The sequence below is a fragment of the Micromys minutus genome (assembly GCF_963924665.1).
Source record: "Micromys minutus genome assembly, chromosome: 2".
In the NCBI taxonomy this organism is placed as follows: Eukaryota; Metazoa; Chordata; class Mammalia; order Rodentia; family Muridae; genus Micromys; species Micromys minutus.
In genome coordinates this window covers 87,523,870-87,539,078 of record NC_137971.1, presented here as the reverse complement: position 1 = coordinate 87,539,078, position 15,209 = coordinate 87,523,870, and the positions used below count along the sequence as shown (strand labels likewise).

The 15,209-nt window shown below is 39.3% G+C and overlaps 1 protein-coding gene across 1 annotated transcript; it reads left to right on the top strand.

The window, feature by feature from the left end:
• Window positions 1–460: 460 nt before the first annotated feature.
• On the top strand, window positions 461–1,396 carry LOC308417194 (olfactory receptor 5M5-like; the record flags this gene model as incomplete). Its single annotated transcript, XM_080912349.1, has 1 exon — window positions 461–1,396. The coding sequence occupies one exon, from the start codon at window positions 461–463 to the stop codon at window positions 1,394–1,396; it is 936 nt and encodes a 311-aa protein (XP_080768475.1).
• Window positions 1,397–15,209: the final 13,813 nt, after the last annotated feature.

The window sequence follows — 15,209 nt, the reverse complement described above, 5'->3', positions numbered from 1 at the left end:
GAACATCAGTGATTGGCAGTGGACATTTGGCTGGTGGGTCAATCAATAAATGAATCATCTACTGTTCCCACCTTCCAAATTCAGTCTCCCCCACCTGTATCCTAAGTACTCAGTGCACCTCTAATCATCCATGGGACATTCTCCTTTGTCAAATGATGCTTTGTTAGTCCTTACAATAGACCCCCAAAAGCAAGAGAAATGTGGTACCCACTATTCATCCCAGAATCAAATATGCTGCCTGGCCCTAAAGTTAAACTGAAGACTACTATAAACTTGAAAGTAGAGCATAGGAAACTCATGCTGTGCCTCCTAAAAGAAATCAGCTCCAACTATTTGGTTCTGTATGAAATGTTTATTTTCTGTTATCTGACTCTAGAATGGAAACACAAGAGGCTTGTGTTTTTAAGCGTCTGATCATGTTAAGCATATCTCTTCTCTTCAAACCAGGTAAGAGAACAAAATGGCAAGAAGCAATCGCACCACAGTAACAGAATTTGTCCTCATGGGATTCACAGACCGCCCTGAGCTTCAGCTCCCCCTCTTTGTGGTGTTCCTGATGATTTATCTCATTACCTTGGTGGGAAACATTGGCATGATCTTGCTCATCAAGGCAGACTCCCGGCTTCACACACCCATGTACTATTTCCTCAGTCACCTAGCTTTTATTGATCTCTGTTATTCATCTTCCATTGGGCCAAAAATGCTGCAAAATTTATTGGTGAAGAGAAAAACCATCTCCTTTTTAGGCTGTTTTGCTCAGCTGTACTTCTCCAGTGCTTTCGCCACTACCGAATGCTTCCTCTTGGCCACAATGGCCTACGACCGTTACATGGCCATCTGTAATCCCCTGACCTACACAGCCATCATGACACAGCGGGTCTGCAAGGAGCTGGTGGTAGGCGTCTACACTTACGGCTTCCTGAACTCTGTGATACAGACTGTACTGACTTTCCAGCTGTCTTTCTGCAACTCCAATGTGATCCACCACTTCTACTGTGCTGACCCCCCTCTCCTTGCACTCTCCTGCTCTGACACCCACAACAAAGAGAGGCAGCTTCTGATCTTCTCAGCAGTAAATCTTACTGGCTCACTCATGACTGTCCTCATCTCCTACATCTGCATCCTAGTGTCCATCATAAAAATTGAGTCTTCCCAGGGCAAGTGTAAGGCTTTCTCCACCTGTGCCTCCCACCTCACTGTGGTCACCATCTTCTATGGAACGTTATTTTTCATGTACATGCGGCAACCAAAAACGGGAAATTCGTGGAGGAATAGCAAAGTGATCTCCGTGTTTTATAGTCTTGTGATTCCCATGCTTAACCCTCTTATCTATAGCCTTAGAAACTCGGAAGTAAAGGATACCCTGAAAAAAATGCTGGAGGGTAAAACTTCATAGAGAGCAGGATACTAGGGTGCAGCACTGTAGATAGCAGTATACACCAAGCTGATAGAAAGGAAGTAGTTTATTGAATTGAAGATGTCCATGGCACAAAATAATGAACCTCCTGCTGGACATAATTAATATTTAATCCAAGCACTTGTAATGAACTAATTAGAATTTATTTGCCAGCTAGAATAATATGTCAATAATTATGTATGTCCTTCATATGTTAAAAAGGGTGTCGTGGCTGGCTACCACTTCATAACAATTTGAGCTCTACAGTCATAAGAGTCTTCAAAGCTCATAATCTGAGTAGAATAATAATAGAATGTATTATTAATAATGATGGCTATAACTCCCACAAGCATCTGCTAAGGACGTTATATATATCAAAGCAAGCTATATATTAATTAGTCTTAAAACATACTTTTTCATTACACACTGCCACAGGTGGTGATTACACTTCAAGGACATCTCAGAAAAGTCTTATTTACATCACACGTAGTTGTAATCCTCTGTGTTTTAAACAAGCAATAAAAATATCAACTGAGCATAAGAAGAGAAAAAATAGGAATCAACTAGATATGGACGTGTTTAGGAAAAAGAAAAGCTCAACTAGAAGAGATAAGGGTGAAGTTGGGGAACCTTTTAAGATTAAAAGTAGTCATTATTTAACAACCAATGTTTAATTTTTCTTGTCTCTGGAAAGCCATCTACAATGGCTTTTTCTTTGCTTTTTCATTCTTTCTTCCCTACTTTTTTTTCTAGATTTCTTTCTTTCTTTGGGAGTCAGTGGATATGAGAGGAAAAAAAAGTAGTTTCCTCAGGAAACTAGAGTAAGGTTTGGATGCTTCTGAAAAATGAAATTATTGTGTTGATCTAGAGAAGTATTTTAGTTTTATAACATTTCCTATATTTTTTGTTCCAAAAGAACTAAAATTCCTCCAGTTTCTTAGAGATAAGCTATGTAAAATCTTGGTGTTTCTAGGGGTTGGTGAAATAATATTTTTGTCTTTTCTCCAGGCAAAAACTATGATTGTTCTAAGTCTAAATTCTAATACTTCTTTCAAAATACTTCTTAAGACAAATGAATCTGCCATAAACTTGTAAATGGTCCCCTGTGCTACTTTCATAGATGATTACTGTGATGTGACTTTCAAAATGCTAAAAATAACTCTCCAATTAATTACAAGTAAATTTTAAATATAATCAAGAAACTAAGGGGGTACTGGTTGTGCCCAATTAACTCCTCAGATAATAATACGTATATGTGATCTGTGTTTCATTGTTGTGTGTGACTAAATAATTTAGGTAATAAAATTAATTGACTACTTTAGATTTATTTTCTTTAGTTCAGAAGTTTACCTAAGAATTGAGTCATGCTTTGAACTTGCTACAGTTATACAGAAAAACATCTGCTTGATAACAGAACACAAGGAGGAAGGGCAGGACATAACCCAAAAAGTGAGGAGAGGCTACATAGAGGCTGACAAGAAGGGAATAAGCAAGGCTCACCTGGAGCATGGATGAAAGGCAAGGAACTCCTAAAAAAGAGGCAGGCAATCTTCCCTTTTTACCTCCACACCTACCACAGCTCCTGACTCAGGACAGCTATACCTGAGCTCTTCGGTGTTTACTCCTAATTCTAAAGGAAGATCTAGTGAGGAGTTGAGATGTGAAAGAAGGTTAATGGAGTTCAGTCAGGAAGGTTGCTTTACAACATCCTCCCAATAAGACTAATGTCGTAAAGGCATTAAGACATAAAAGGATGACAACACAACCTGAACACAGAAAGGGATGCACTTGGGCAGCTGATGATGAGATGGTGGTCCAGGAGCTGCATTAGTTATAGACCATGACACAAGGGTCTTTGCTGAAGAAGGATGTGACTGGTGGAGACAAAGGTGAGCAGACATTAGTGCTGGGTAGAAAGCTGCATTGAAGCAAAGGCTACAATTTTTCCTACTTCGTTTTTATGACCTCAATCTATCTTCAGATCAGTTTAACTTACAAAAAGGATGTATTTATCAACATGTTTTAGTACATGTTGCCCAGCAAATCAGTTATACTCAGCTCTTCAAAGTAATATTCTATGTAAACAAATTCTCATAAAACTGAAAATTGCTCATGAAGCAAATCTCTTCTGAAAATAAAACTATGACCAAAGTGATAGTAATTGCCTGGATTTGGTTGGTTGGTTGGTTGGTTGGTTGGTTGGTTGGTTGGTTGGTTGGTTTGGTTGGTTGGTTTGGTTGGTTGGTTGGTTGGTTTGGTTGGTTGGTTGGTTTGGTTGGTTGGTGGGTTGGTTGGTTGGTTTGGTTGCTTGGTGGGTTGGTTGGTTAGTTGGTTGGTTGGTTGGTTGGTTGGTTGGTTGGTTGGTTGGTTAGTTGGTTGGTTGGTTGGTTGCTTTGGTTTGGTTTTGTTAAGACAGGGTTTCTCTGTGTAGCCTCAGCTGTCCTGGAGCTCGCTCTGTGGACCAGGATGGCCTTGAACTCACATAGATTCATTTACCTCTGCCTCACAAGTGCTATAATTAGAGGCATGCACCACTGCCCAGAAATTGCCTGGACTTTTTAAAAATGTAATATTTCCTTGAAATTAAGGATAAAAATGTTCTATTATTTAAATAAAACATGAGTTCTTTTTTATTCTCCCTCATAGCAATTCTAAAAGAGCTTCCATTTGTCATCTCTTATGTCATCTTTCCAGCATTTTAATCCGAATTTCCAACATTTTACCAGTGTCTTTCCAAGACTGGTCTAATCTGTAACCAATGTGTTACATCCGCTCATGTAAGCATGAATAAATGTATACTCCTTTACACATAAATCACTAAACTTTTCAGTAAGGACAGATTTTTCTTATTTCTCAAGATTCATTTCTTCATTGATTTGCCACACCTAGATATACCTCGAAATGATTTCTTTTAACTCAGCACAGAAAAGAAACACAAGAATGTCAACAACCCATCTCTTCCATTTCCCTTCATATTAATTGATCTAACTCTAACACACTTGGATGTGCAAAGTTCTTTGTCCCATATTATCATCTGAGCCCTGGATGTTCACCTCTGGCAGAGAAAGAAAGGACTAACTATGAGCAGACAAATGGCTGTGTCTGCAGTTAAGCAGAGCATCCACCAGACAGGGAGACAAGGTGTTCAGAACTTTGGAAGAAGCTGGCAGACTTATCCTGCTCTTCCTTCCAACCTACTATAAAATGTTAACATTTTATGAGTAATCAGAATTTCCAACTCATATAAGATAGGGCAAAATGAAGAAAAGAACAGAGAGAGAAACAGAGACAGAGACAGAGAGAGAGGGGGGTATGAAGGATGTTTTATTTTGAAGCAGCTCAGTGTCCTATCAGTTTCCAAAATTAGTTCAATCAGTCTGGCAGCCTGCAGTTTCCACTCCTCACTGGGTGTTGGGATTCAGCCAGGCTCAAGTGGTTTGCAAATTTCATGCAAATCTAAGCTCCAGAAGTTCTGTAACCTCAGGGTTCTAGGGCCTAGACAGAAGAAAGCTGGGAGAGCCTCTCTGTCTCCTACTGCCCACAGCAGTCTTTTGTTCTGCTCCTATTGTCTTTTCTTTTGTCCCTATCATTGTTTTATTCGAATGGCTGAGAGGCTTCTAAGGAAGTGCTCAACAACCCTAGACAACAGGGAAATGCAAATCAAGACAACCCTGAGATTCCACCTCACACCAGTCAGAATGGCTAAGATCAAAAACTCAGATGACAGCACATGCTGGCAAGGATGCAGAGAAAGAGGAACACTCCTCCACTGTTGGTGGGGTTATAAACTGGTACAACCATTCTGGAAATCAGTCTGGTGGTTCCACAAAAATTGAACATGGTACTACCTGAAGACCCAGTTATTCCACTTCAGGGCATATACCTCAAAGATGCTCCAACATACAACAAAGACACATGCTCCACCATGTTCATAGCAGCCTTATTTATAATAGCCAGAAGCTAGAAAGAACCCAGATGTCCTTCAGTAGGTGAATGGATACAAAAATTGTGGTATATTTACACAATAGAGTACTAGTCAGCTACTAGAAACAATGACTTTATGAAATTCCTAGGAAAATGGATGTATCTAGAGAATATCATCCTGAGTGAGGTAATCCAATTACAAAAGAACAGAGATAATATGTAGTCACTGATAATTGAGTACTAGCCCCAGAAAGCTCTGAATACCCAAGAAACAACTCACAAATCATATGAAGCTCAAAAAAAAAGGCCAAAAAGTAGAAGCCTCAGTCCTTCTTAGAAAAAAAGAAACAGGTGTGTAGCACCCACTCAGAGTGGGGTACACCTAGACTTTAAATCATTAATAACTTAAGAGTTAAGAAGATAGCCTTGTGGCAATTTTTGGTATTCAAAAATCATTATGTTCAATCTATACACACCAAGAAAACTTTGACTATTTCCATGTTACGTTTTGTTTTACATGTACTTTATGCTTATGGTAACTAGTAATATTTCAATGCATACTATCAAACCTTTAAAAAAATCAAGTACTGACAAAAATATATTCATATAGTTTTATGCCAAAATGCTTTTAAAAATTTGTACATGTATATCTCTTCTTCTAAAAATAAAGTTGTAAGAAAAAAACAAAAAAGAAAGTTGTTAAAATAAACAATATTTTATTTATCATTATCCCTGGCAAATTTAGCAACTAGCTTTCTATAGAAACCTTTCAGATTCAGAATTTAAATAAATGTCAATTAAAATAATGCATCGGTTAGGAAATTGCTGAATGGTATTTGTGCAAAGGAGTTGAATTCGCTTTTTGAAATGAATCTTTTATTCTTACATTTACTACAGTTCACAAATGGGTCCAGAAGTGGCCACAAGCACAAATAGCAACTCCATTCACTTTAGTCTAGGGGTAGTTTTCCTTCTCTTATTGAATTAATTGTCAAAATTCCATCTGGTAGTTTTTTGTTTTCTATGCCTATTTCCCTGTAAATTTAACCATTAAGTTTATCAAAGAGAAGACTGTATCTACATGACCTGACTTCTGATTCTTAACAGTCTCACAAATCTGTATTTTAAAAGTGTAAGGCTAAATTAATAGACACCAGGCCAGTCAAACAAGCAATTTAATTATTGTGGGCCTGAAAACCATGTGTTGCTGAAGAGATTAATATTTTTCATAAACATGCCTTTTAAGAAGCACTCTCATACAGCCAAAGGGTAAGAGGGAGGGCAGATATGGGATGGGGGGCTAGCAGAGGGGGTAACCAGGAAGTAGGATATCATTTGAGATGTAAACTAATGGAAAGGTTAGTAAAAATAAATAGCTTACCTGTGGAGGCTGCAGTGGTGAGGAGGGGACCAAACAGGAGCCTCGGAGTCAGGAAACCATGATCTCAGCCAAGCTGCTTGACCCCTCTGAGCCTTGATGTTTTCATCACCACAGCAAGTAATATCTCACTGAGTTATGATAAAAAGAAACTGGTACAGAGTGTATCAAATGCCATTTCAAGCACTGTAATGAAACAAAATTATATTTTAGATAATCAGGCTTGAATCACAAGCTCAATTTTGTATTTGTGGATTGATTCATTTTACACGTATCTGTAGTGTGTGTGTGTGTGTGTGTGTGTGTGTGTCTGTGTGTGTGTGTGTGTGTGTGCATAACTACTATCCATAGACAGGTCATAGAACAATGTGGGAGTCAATTCTCTCCTTCCATCATGTGGCTCTTAGGACTGAATTCAGACAGTCCAGCTTAAAGACAGTTGCTTTCACTAGCTGAATCATCTAGCTCCCCCTTCAAAAAAAATAAAATTTTTAAAAATTAAAGTGAACAAGCTGACTAACATTTACTTTGTAGTCTTCTTTTTCTTCTCCATTTCGTAGAGGACACCTTCCCCAGTTTCTTCTCTTTATAACCCTGGCATTTCAAATAGAAAACAAAATTTACTAAATTAATCAATTATTTGATTATTCACCTATGCATTAATGCATTCTTGTATTAATACTTTTCCCTTCCATTCAAAGGTGGTGTAGTTTCTTTTTGCCTACCACTCCCTGACATATCTGATTTTAATCTCCCCACTTGAAAGATATTTGGTAGATTTGTATCTTCCCTAGTATACTGTATGATAATATTAGCATTTCAGATCAACTAAAGATGAATTTTTAATTAACTAAATAAATATTAACATGAATATGTACACATCTTACACTTTGCAGCTACATAAATCCAAGTGTGATCATACATTACTATAGTAATTAAAACCTTAAAGTAACTAAAGAGAATATAGGTGAATATGTGCTGGACTACTTTTCATTTTTGCTTTCTTGTGAATTTATTCTTTTGTTGTTGTTGTTGTTGCTGCTTGGTTTGTTTGTTTGTTTGTTTGTTTATCTGTGTTGCTGGCCTATTTTAAGGAAAGCATTAAGGTCAGAAATTGAAAAGTAATAATATCACAGATTTGATCAATTCAAAACCTTAAATTTCTATTATAAATCCAAACACATTCACTGGGAAAATAGCATGTTCTCAACAGGCTTAATATTTGCAAGATCTATTAATAAAATAATGCAAGCAAGATATATGTTTATACAAATGTACAAAATAAAAAATATGGGTGTCCTAAAATAGGCACAATATGCTCAATGATATTAGTAATCAAGACTGCGAGAATTATTTCAATAATGTAATTTCTTTTCATAGTTTAGACTGGCAAAGATATTAAAAATTCCTACTGACCAGGGCGAAGACAGTAGAGAAACAGAGGAAGCACATGTGGATATGCTTTGGGTTTTACACATTGACATAAAATTTCTAAAAAGTAATTTTACAATAATTACTAAAACTTTCCAGTTAACCATTATTTGATTCAATAATTTTCTTTGCGAGGATTCATTTCATAAGAATACACCACACATTCACAAATATTTGTGCATTAAATGATTTTTGCGACAGTCAAAAAAAAGCAGCAGTAATAAATAGGTACCAATGAAGAAATGGTTAAATAAAATATTTTTATAATATATCACAGATAAAACGATACTATGGACATCTTATTTTCCTGAAAATGATCAGAATAAATGTGCAGAAGATTTTTTAAGTCCTTAATCAAGATGTTATTACACACTACCAATTTCAATTTATTTTCCTAGTACCCGGGGCCATACCTGGAGGCAGAAATCAAGTGAACAAAGATAGTGTCTTACCTAGACATGTAAAGAGTGCTGTTGGACCAGAAGGGAAGAAAGGGCAGAGGGGTTATGATGGTGTTGCTATTTCCTGCCACTCACTGGAAACCCAAAGGAGAAAAGGCTTAACAGAGGGGTCCTGCATCTTAAGACATTCCACACACCACGCTGCAAACAGCCATCACTAATAATTCTTAATAGAAAGTGAAGTGCCTTAAGGTTGATAAGGGGAGGTGTTTCCACGCTTTACCCAGATGTGTCGGGGAGATACGAAGAAGGTATCTGAAGCAATAGGGAGAAGGTGGCTTTAGACCCCTTTAGACTCGCTATCAGCTTCTGGGCACGACCCTCACCTTTCCTCCATCTACGAGTCCCTTGTTCTCTGCACAGAAACTTGACAATCATTTCTCAGAGATGTCTCCCCTGTCTTCCAGACTCAAAAAAGAGAGAAGCAGAGACGGAATGGTCTCACTGCCCTGACTGCCAGGATCTAGCGAGTTTACAGGGCTCTGCCCTTGTCTGAGCTTGCCACAGATATATTTTGTTTTTTCTTGTGTTTTAGTCTCATCTGGTATACAGAACACAGGAAGGAATCTGTTCAGAACATCCCCAGATTTAAATGCAAACAGTTTGGGCTTCTCTAAAGAGCCTTAGGCTCTGCACGTTGCATACTCTGGGATCCTAGTGCTGTGCTCAGCACTCCTTCCTCTTAGACGTATCTCCCTTCATTAGTATAGTAGCAAACACCATTAGTACTAAGTATAAAATGCACGAGCAAATTGGAGCTTAGACTAAAGTGACCTATCCTAAACTATACAGTGTGCAATGGTGGGGAGTTTAGATTCAAACCTAAACAGAAGGAGGGATAGCCTCCCTGCCTTTGATAGCAGAACAGTGTAGACACTATCAAAATGTACAGCTCCACTTAAACTGTTCCTTTTCCTTCATTATATGTTCCATACATACTCACATAGTCACACCACACATCTCAGCTACATTAAAATCTTTGTTTCAATTAAATATTAAAAAAATCCATCAATACACACACACACACACACACACACACACACACACAAAGAATGGGAAACACATTGGCCGGGATGGCATGTTGCTGGAGGAAAGGCTTGATATAGTACAAGTCCCCTGTTTCAAGCTGTACACCTATGATGGGGGTGGTTGGGGCTGCAAACCACCTGGACCTCAGCTGCTCTCAGAATTGTCACGCACAGCAGAGCCTGTCACACTCAACCTGCCCATGCACCTGGAAGGCGGTTGTCGGCCATAAAAATTCGAGAAGGAGCTAAGGAAAGCACCTCCACAGATTTGTGCAGCCTTCCTAGATTTTTCTCCGAGGAACACACAGCGAGGCTGTTTATGATAAACAGTAACTTGCTTCCCGTGGGTGATGCCGAGGAATAATTCACTTCAGGGTGGACGTCTGAACCGTTCAGTTCCTTTATTTCCATCTCAGTATTCTTAAGCCACAGGATCGAGTTACTGTCATGGTTTAAAAAGCACCAGAGTGGACCCGATTTTTTTGACAATTTAAATCCCATCTGAATCTCTCAGTTTTGCAGTGAAAACTAAGTTTTGAGATGTTATATTTGTGGGCCTAATAATTGCCTAAATTATAAAATAAGAATAAAAAAAGAAAGAAAGGCCTCTCAGACCTACAAACTTTGAGTGTTTCCTAAGGAGCTGAGAATAGCAAAAAGCCCCAGTCACTCATTATGATTTGGAAGGAGCGTTTTCATCAGGATCCTTCAAAACACGACTTTAAGTTCTAAATTATTATACCTTTAAAAGTTTGGCACAGTTCAAGCACATTATAGGAAAGTTTAAAGGGTCAAATTGAAATAAATTCCATAGGCTGAAGAATTCAAGCCTCACTTTTGAAAATTTGCTTAAGTCAAATGTATTACCTGTGAGTTACTTTTAACATAACTCTTTAAAATAAAACAATACAAACCGCAGGAAGCCACTTACTTGCATATCCTTGCTATTTTGAAAGTCTGTTACAAGGTTTGCACCATGCTATAAATGAGGGGAGTTTGTTGAGACTGAGTTTTAAATAACTTGAGAAAATGGGTTCTTGCAACCTTCCCCCGGGGTTTACTACTAATCCTGTTATTGAGAAAATTGCAAGGATATTATTAGGAAAGTTACTTAACGTGAACCCCCTACAACACAAGAGCCTTGTGTGCGTGTTCAGCCTTCTGCTCTGGTGCAAACTGCATGATTCACACAGTATTCTTACTCTAGCAGACAGTTTGTGTTTGCACGTCTTCCTTGGTCCTAAATACAGTATCCTCCTGAAAACACAAGTGTGGTGAAACAACACAAAATCAAGACATTAAGCCAAGAGAAAAGGAAATTACCATGTCTTCCACAGGAGTTCCCTGCTGTCCCTACCCACCACTTGTGTTGATAGCAGTTGTTTGTATGCTAAATTCCTTGAGGGCAGAGGGAATCTTTGTCTTCGGATGCCCCACTTTGCCTTTTTTTCTCTGATCTTGTGCTATATCCCTGGCACATGCGTCAGAATCTAAGCATCAATCAGACCAGTAATATGTCCGAAGAAGTTGTAGGAAAGTCAGCAACGGGAGCACACGGTAACAATTACAATTCTGCGTGGGAAAGGGAGTGTATGTATGGGGCCACTACACACCCCACCACCACTACCAATTGATGTGGAGAAGGAACACACCAAGATCCACAAACCAGTGGCCTTTCAGCGTTACATAACCCATGACTCCAGCCTAACCAACTGAGTGGATAAAAGTTTCAAGGTCAGTTGAACTTAAACTTCTACTATTTCATATCGTAATTGACTAAGAGATGTCTGGCCTTAATCATTAATGAGTTGGGAGCTTTATCGGAGCAGTTGGAATACTAAAATCAACAGTTCTGAGGCCAAGGCTAGAACCGTTTGTGCACAAAACACTGGAGACTGGATTATTGGACTATGATGAGCTCAGAGGCTGGTTCCTTGAGCCGACATCTTTACTACTCAAAGTATTCTCTTTTGCCCTTTCTGTAGCCCCAGATTAAATGATAAATCGGTATGGCTGAATGAATTAGATTTCCAACTTCAAAAATCTCAAAGGAGAATAAACAAATCCTGTTCTGTGAGAGATGGTTAATGTCCTTAAAGGTTTAATTTTCTCTTTGTTCTCCATGTTTCCCACCATTTTGCTCCATCATTCTTTCAGTTCTCTTTAGTGAAGTGAAACCTCCATTATTTTGAGTTCTTGTACATCATTTGTTTGTTTGTTTTGTTTTGTTTTGTTTTGTTTTAAGACAGGGTTTCTTTGTGTAGACCTGGCTGCTGAGAAATTCACTCCATAGACTGGGCTGCCTTAAACACATACAGATCCACCTGCCTCTACCTCCTGAATGTTGAAATTAAAGGCATGCACCACCACTGCCTGGCTCTATTCTTGTACATCTTACAATGTTATAATGTTATTTTTTATTAACAATTTAGGGAGAAAATCACTTATAGATGGGAAATTATCTTCCATCCTAAATGTGAAAGCATTATTCTATGATGTTCCAAAGACCACAACCTCATTGCTTTGGTTTGTTCGTTTCTTTGTTTTTATTATTTTTAGCTTTCTATGTGTCTGCATATAAGTCGGTGCCCATGAGTGCAGGGCCTGCAGAGACCAGAGTGAATATTGGATCAGCTGGAGCTGGAATTACAACTGGTTGTGAGCCATCCAGCATAGGTATAGTGAAGTGACCTGAGGTTCTCCACAAGAATCATGGTGATCTAAACCACTGAACCATCTCTAGCACTATTTGTTTGCTTTTGAAACTGGTTGTGACCCAGGATGACTTCAGTCTCTTGACTCTTCTACTTCAGCCTCCCAAATGCTGAGATTACAGGGGCGAAATACTATACCAGGCAATGTATGTTCTTTTTTGTTTTTCATTAATTTATTTATTTATTCACCTTACATCTCAATCTCAGCACCCTCTCTCCTCCTAGTCCTTTCTTCAAACAGTTCCACCCCTCATCGCCCTTCCCCTTATTCTCTGAGAAGGGGGAAGACCCTCTGGGTATCAGTCTACTCTGGCACAACAAGTCACTGTAGGACTACACACATCCTTTCCCACTGAGGCCAAATAAGGAAGCCCAGTTAGGGGAGCAGGATCCACAGGCAAGCAACAGATTCAGGAACAGCCCCTGCTCTTGTTGGAAACCAACATGAAGACCCACCTGCACATTTGTGTGGTGGGCCTAGGTCCAGGCCATCCTTGTCCTGTGGTTGATGGGTCAGTCTCTTGGAGCCCCAAATATCTAGGTTAGTTGACTCTGTTGGTCTTCTTATGGAGGTTTTATACCCTCCCGGATCTTTAATCCTTCCCCCCAACTATTGCACAAGACTTCCCAAGCTCCATCTAATATTTGATTGTGGGTCTCTCTGCAAAGATTCCATCAGCTGCTGGGTAGAGCTCTCAGAGGACAGTTATGCTAGACTCCCATCTGCAAGGATAACAGAGTAACATTAACAGTGTCAGAGATTGGTTCTTGCCCATGGGATGGGTCTCCAGTTGGGACAGTCATTAGTTGGCCATTCCCTCAGCCTCTGCTCCATCTTTGTCCCTGAACATCTTTTAGGCAGGACACGCTTTGGGTCAAAGGATTTGTGAGTGGGTTGGTGTCCTTATTACTCCACTGGGAGTCCTGCCTGGCTACAGGAGATGGCCACTTCAAGCTCCATATCTATTACTGCTGAGAGTCTCAGCTAGAGTCACCTCCATGGAAATTCTTGGGACATCCTCTGTATCAAATCTCTGTCACATCCTAAAGAAGGTCCTCTCCCCTGCCCACCACCGATTTCATTTCTCTCTCCCATGCTTTCCCTTTACCTGATTTCACTGCCCTGTTTCCCTCCCCATCCCCTCTCCTACTCATTCCCTCCTATGTCTACATTGTCTCCCCTTCTGAGTAAAATCCAAGCATCCTTCCTTGGGCCCTCCTTGTTATTTGTCTTCTTTGGTCTATAGATTATAGTGTGGTTATTCTGTACTTTGTGGCTAATATCCACTTACATGTCTTCTCCGTTTAGTTTTAGCATTTTCTTTGACTGATGTATCAATTTCTTCTATGATATCTTCTACAGATTTTTCTCTTCCATCTTTTATATTCTACTGTTGCTATTTGTGTCTGTTGTTCCTGTTCTCTTTCCTAGGTTTCCCATCTCCAGGATTGCCTCAGTTTGTGGGTTTTGTTTTTTTATTGCTTATATTTTCATTTTCAAGTCTTAAACAGTTTTATCCATTTCCTTCGCCTTTTTAATTATATTTTCCTGTTTTTCTTTGTATTTATTAATTTTCTCTTTAAAGGCCTTTACCTGGTTGTATTCTTGTGTTTCTTAAAGAGGTTTATTCATTTCTTTAAAAGCCTCTATTATTTTCATAACAATAGATTTAAGGTCATTTGCTTGTGATTCATGTGTTTTAGGATATCCAGGGCTTGCTGTATAGGAGAGCTGGGCCCTGATGATGTCATATTGCCCTGGCTTTTGCTGATTATGTTTCTATGCTAGTCTTTGATCATCTGGTTGACCCTAGAAGGAGTAGCAGTCCTTATAATCCCTGATGTCAATAGGCCTCTGAGATTGCACTTAAAACTTATTGTCCCAGGTGACAATAGACCTCCAAGGATGCAAGCAGAGCCCCAGAAATAGAGTGCAGAGAATGCATATCAGATGTTTCAGCTGCAGGGTTTGTCCAGAAAGTCTGGAAGGCAGGAAATTGGAGTAGGGGTCTCAGCTGGTGATCCCTGATGACTATGGGCTTTTCAGATTGTCCTTAGAGGTGTGAACCAGAAGATGGGACAGAGGGGTCAGGGCAGCATCCATGTTCTTCCAAAAACTATTTTTATTTTATCCTGTCTATACAGTAAAGATTGTTTTTCTATTCTTTATGTACTGAAATTTTATGATTTTATTGTAAAGTGATATATCTAATCTACAAAACATTTCTGATTTTATTTTTAATCTATTATTATTATTATTTTGTTTACATACCAAATGTTGCCCCTCCCAATCCCCTCTTACAAAGTTCTTTCCCTGTCTCCTCTCCCCTTTGCTTCTGAGAGGATGCACCCCCAGAAATCCCCAACTTTGGGACATCAAGCCTACACAGGATTAGGTGCACCCTCTCCCACTGAAGACAGACAGGACAGTCCTCTGCTACATATGTGCCGGGGGCCCTGGACCAGCCCATGTATACTATTTGGTTGGTGGCATAGTCTCAGAGAGCTCCAAGGGGTCCCAGTTACTTCTTGTGGTGTTGCCAATCTCTTCAGTTCCTTCAATACTTCCCCTAATTCTTCTATAGAGGTCCTCGACCTCAGTGAAATGCTTGGCTATGAATATCTGCATCTGTTGCAGTAAGCTGCTGGTACACTCTCTCAGAGGACAGCTTTTCTAGATTCCTGTCACGAGCACAGCATAACATCAGTAATAGTGTCAGGGTTTGGTCCCTGAATATGGAATGGATACCAAATTGATCCAGCCACTGGTCAGCTAGTCCTTCAGTCTCTGTTCTATCTTTGTCCCTGCATTTCTTTCACACAGGAACAATTTTGGGTGGAAATTTTTGAAGGTGGTTTGGTGCCCCCATCTCACCA